The sequence below is a fragment of the Nerophis ophidion genome, linkage group LG10, assembly GCF_033978795.1.
Source record: "Nerophis ophidion isolate RoL-2023_Sa linkage group LG10, RoL_Noph_v1.0, whole genome shotgun sequence".
NCBI lineage: Eukaryota > Metazoa > Chordata > Actinopteri > Syngnathiformes > Syngnathidae > Nerophis > Nerophis ophidion.
In genome coordinates, this window is record NC_084620.1 from 499,257 (window position 1) to 502,906 (window position 3,650).

General features: G+C 42.8%; 1 protein-coding gene across 2 annotated transcripts in view; it reads right to left on the reverse strand.

The window, feature by feature from the left end:
- The window catches only part of pex26 (peroxisomal biogenesis factor 26), an 89,750-nt gene extending 86,146 nt beyond the window's left edge, over positions 1-3,604 (reverse strand). For both annotated transcript variants that reach the window (XM_061911962.1, XM_061911961.1), the window contains exons 1-2: positions 3,213-3,604; positions 3,004-3,141 (exon numbers count right to left, since the gene is read on the reverse strand). In XM_061911962.1, coding sequence (XP_061767946.1) covers positions 3,004-3,141; positions 3,213-3,409 — 335 coding nt within the window. In that variant the 5' untranslated portion in view covers positions 3,410-3,604. The remainder of the gene's footprint in view (positions 1-3,003; positions 3,142-3,212) is intronic.
- Between the last annotated feature and the right edge of the window lie 46 nt (positions 3,605-3,650).

The window sequence follows — 3,650 nt, forward strand, 5'->3', positions numbered from 1 at the left end:
TGTGATTATATGCATCAAGTGTTCATTCAAGGCAAAGGCAAAATATCGAGATAAATATCGTGTATCGTGACATGACCTAAAAATATTGAGATATTAAAAAAAGGTTATATCACCCAGTCCTATTGTGATTTCCCTCTCTGCATGAAAGTTTAAAATGAGCATATATTAATGTATTTTAAACAAGAATGTTTTAATGTAGACACATAGAATCATCATACTGCTGTGATTATATGCATCAAGTGTTCATTCAAGGCTAAGGCAAAATATCGAGATATATATCGTGTATCGTGACATGACCTAAAAATATCGAGATATTAAAAAAAGGTCATATCACCCAGTCCTATTGTGATTTCCCTCTCTGCATGAAAGTTTAAAGGCCTACTGAAAGCCACTACTACCGACCACGCAGTCTGATAATATTTCATCATTGATATATAAACTAACATTGCAACACATGCCAATACGGCCGCTTTAGTTTACTAAATTGCAATTGTAAATTTTGCGCGATGTATCCTGTTGAAAACGTCGCGGTATGATGATGCGTGCGTTTGACATCACCGGTTGTAGCGGACCTTTTATTCCAGCCCGATCTAAGCTACAAGTAGTCTGCTTTAATCGCATAATTACACAGTATTCTGGACATCTGTGTTGCTGACTCTTTTGCAATTTGTTCAATTAATAATGAAGAAGTCAAAGTAGAAAGATGTAGGTGGGAAGCGGTCTATTGATGCTGCCTTTAGAATCACAAACACAGCCGGTGTTTCCTTGTTTACATTCCCGAAGGTGAAGCTTTTCTATGGAACAGAGCGGTCAAGCGAACATGGTTCGCGACCACATGTCAATCGGCAGGTTTCGGTGAGAAAATGTTGTCATAAGTTGGCTCTTACCGTATACATGAGCGGAGCTTGCGTCCTACTGCAGCTGCGTGGCTTCCTTCAGAGACACAGGCGGTCGCCACACTCGTGGCCACACTCGTGGCCACAACCCTCCGACTTTCAGGTACCATATTATTTCACTAAAACACTAGTAACACACTAAGCAGATAAGGGATTTTCCAGAATTATACTAGTAAATGTGTCTAATAACATCTGAATCGCTCCCATTGCCCTCGCCTTTTTTTCCTTTTTTACGGCGGTTTAGCTCGGTCGGTAGAGTGGCCGTGCCAGCAACTTGAGGGTTGCAGGTTCGATTCCCGCTTCTGCCAACCTAGTCACTGCTGTTGTGTCCTTGGGCAAGACACTTTACCCACCTGCTTCCAGTGCCACCCACACTGGTTTGAATGTAACTTAGATATATGGTTTCACTATGTAAAGCGCTTTGAGTCATTTGAGAAAAAGCGCTATATAAATATAATTCACTTCACTTCACTTCACTAGTCCTTCACTCTCATTTTCCTCATCCACAAATCTTTCATCCTCGCTCAAATTAATGGGAAAATTGTCGCTTTCTCGGTCAGAATCACTCGCACTGCTGGTGGCTATGATTGTAAACAATGTGAAGATGTGAGGAGCTCCACAACCCGTGACGTCACACGCACATCGTCCGCTACTTCCGGTACAGGCAAGGCTTTTTTATTAGCGACCAAAAGTTGCGAACTTTATCGCCGATGTTCTCTCCTAAATCCTTTCAGCAAAAATATGGCAATATCGCGAAATGATCAAGTATGACACATAGAATGGACCTGCTATCCCCGTTTAAAAAGGAAAATCTCATTTCATTAGGCCTCTAAAATGAGCATATATTAATGTAGTTTGAACAAGAATGTTTTAATGTAGACACATAGAATCTTTTTTTTTTTTTTTCCAAGATGGCGCTGCTGTAGTGGCTGCTGTAGGCAGGAGCTCTGTGCTCTTGTGTCATCCTTTTGTGTTTCCCTGTTGTTTTCATGTCTTATTATATTTTTTTGCCTTTTGGTCCGGGACCCTTTGGGACTGTGTGACAAGGGGTGGCACTTTCGTGACCTCTGTGGTGCTTTTATTGTGGACTTCTGGATCTGCCTCCCGGGAGCCTTTTGGCTATGGAGAACAGCTGCTGGGTGTCTGCTACACCAGAGTATGTTTGGATGTACTGGAGGAGATGCGGATGAAGGGACAGGGCTGCGGAGGTAGCACTGAGCGCTGGGACGGAGAGGCTTTGCGGTGTCTTGACTGGCTGAGCAGGTGTCGGACACCTCAGTCACCTTGGACGTATCCTCACTCATCCATGCGGACTGGACACTGGCCGAGAGTGGAGTCGGCTGTCTTGGTTGCTTTGTTGGGTCTGCTTCTGTCTCTGACCATGCTCCCTCCTCCCCAGCAGACGATGGCGTGGAACACCGCAGAGGCCACCACAGTGGATATGTTTATTTTACTTTTTATCCATAGCTGTATGTAGAAGTGTCTGCTTGTATCTGCTGCTTTAATGTATTTAATGTCCTCTGTGTTCTTTGATGTTTGATGTTTCCCTCTTACACACATGGAAGAGGGATGTGTACCATGGTTATGAGTTGTTTTTTTTATTTTTTTTATTTATTTGTTTTTTTCCCTTGGCCTCAGTCTGCACCTCCTCTCCAGGGCCCAGGCAAAGACCGATTTTTTAAATTTTATTTTAATCTTCTATTTTTTTCTCCCCCCCTTACCTCCCTCCGTTTACCTTCATCTCATCTTTTTTGTAAGGGGCGCTGGAAGCCGGCAGACCCGTCAGCGATCCTGTTCTGTCTCCCTGTAATGTTTGTCTAAACTTGAATGGGTTTGTGCTGAAAATTTTAATTTTCATGAAGGAACTCTCCTGACGGAATAAATAAAGTACTATCTAATCTAATCTAATCTAATCATACTGCTGTGATTCTATGCATCAAGTGTTCATTCAAGGCTAAGGCAAAATATCGAGATATATATCGTGTATCGTGACATAACCTGAAAATATCGAGATATTAAAAAAAGGCCATATCGCCCAGCCCTAAATGGAATGCTGTATTGTCAAGACGCTACAGTACAAAACGTGATTCACTTGCAGCCCACTCACCACATCTGCAAGATTTTAGCAGGTATTTCCTCCTGATGCTGATAACGTTGAAGGACCCAGGACAAGACACCACGCCACTGATTCAGCTCAGCAAGAGCTTGGATCCCCACGATACAAAAGCCAGCCTTGAAATCGCCCCTAATTGAGAAGAAGTATTAATTGACGGAAGAGTGAAAAAAGCTGCTGTCAAATAAATGTTGATATGTCACCTCGCGTCCTCTTCTTTCCCCCGGTCGACAAGACACTCCAGGCCTCTGTCGCATGTTTGAAAGGCAGCCTGGAAGTCTTTATGTAACATTAGTTGTTCTGTGGCTTTCTCCAACATGTTGAACATTTTGTTTTGAAAAGGAGAGAGCGCCGAGTTAAAGACGGGCGCAAAACTACCACTTGCAGCAGGGCTGTCCATGACTTTACGAGAATAAAAATAAAAATTATTCAAATAAAACTTCCACTTGTGCTATATAATTCAGTTTTCGCTTCGAACTTCCATCGTTTATTAGTAAATAGTGACTAAATGCGCTGCCTTACACGCCGGGACGTTTTATTTCCTGACCCTCGACTCCATGTTGATTTCCAAAACTTCCAGGTTGTGACGTCTAGCCAATCAGAGGTCGACGTATCCAAACGCAAAACATCCAATCAGAGCT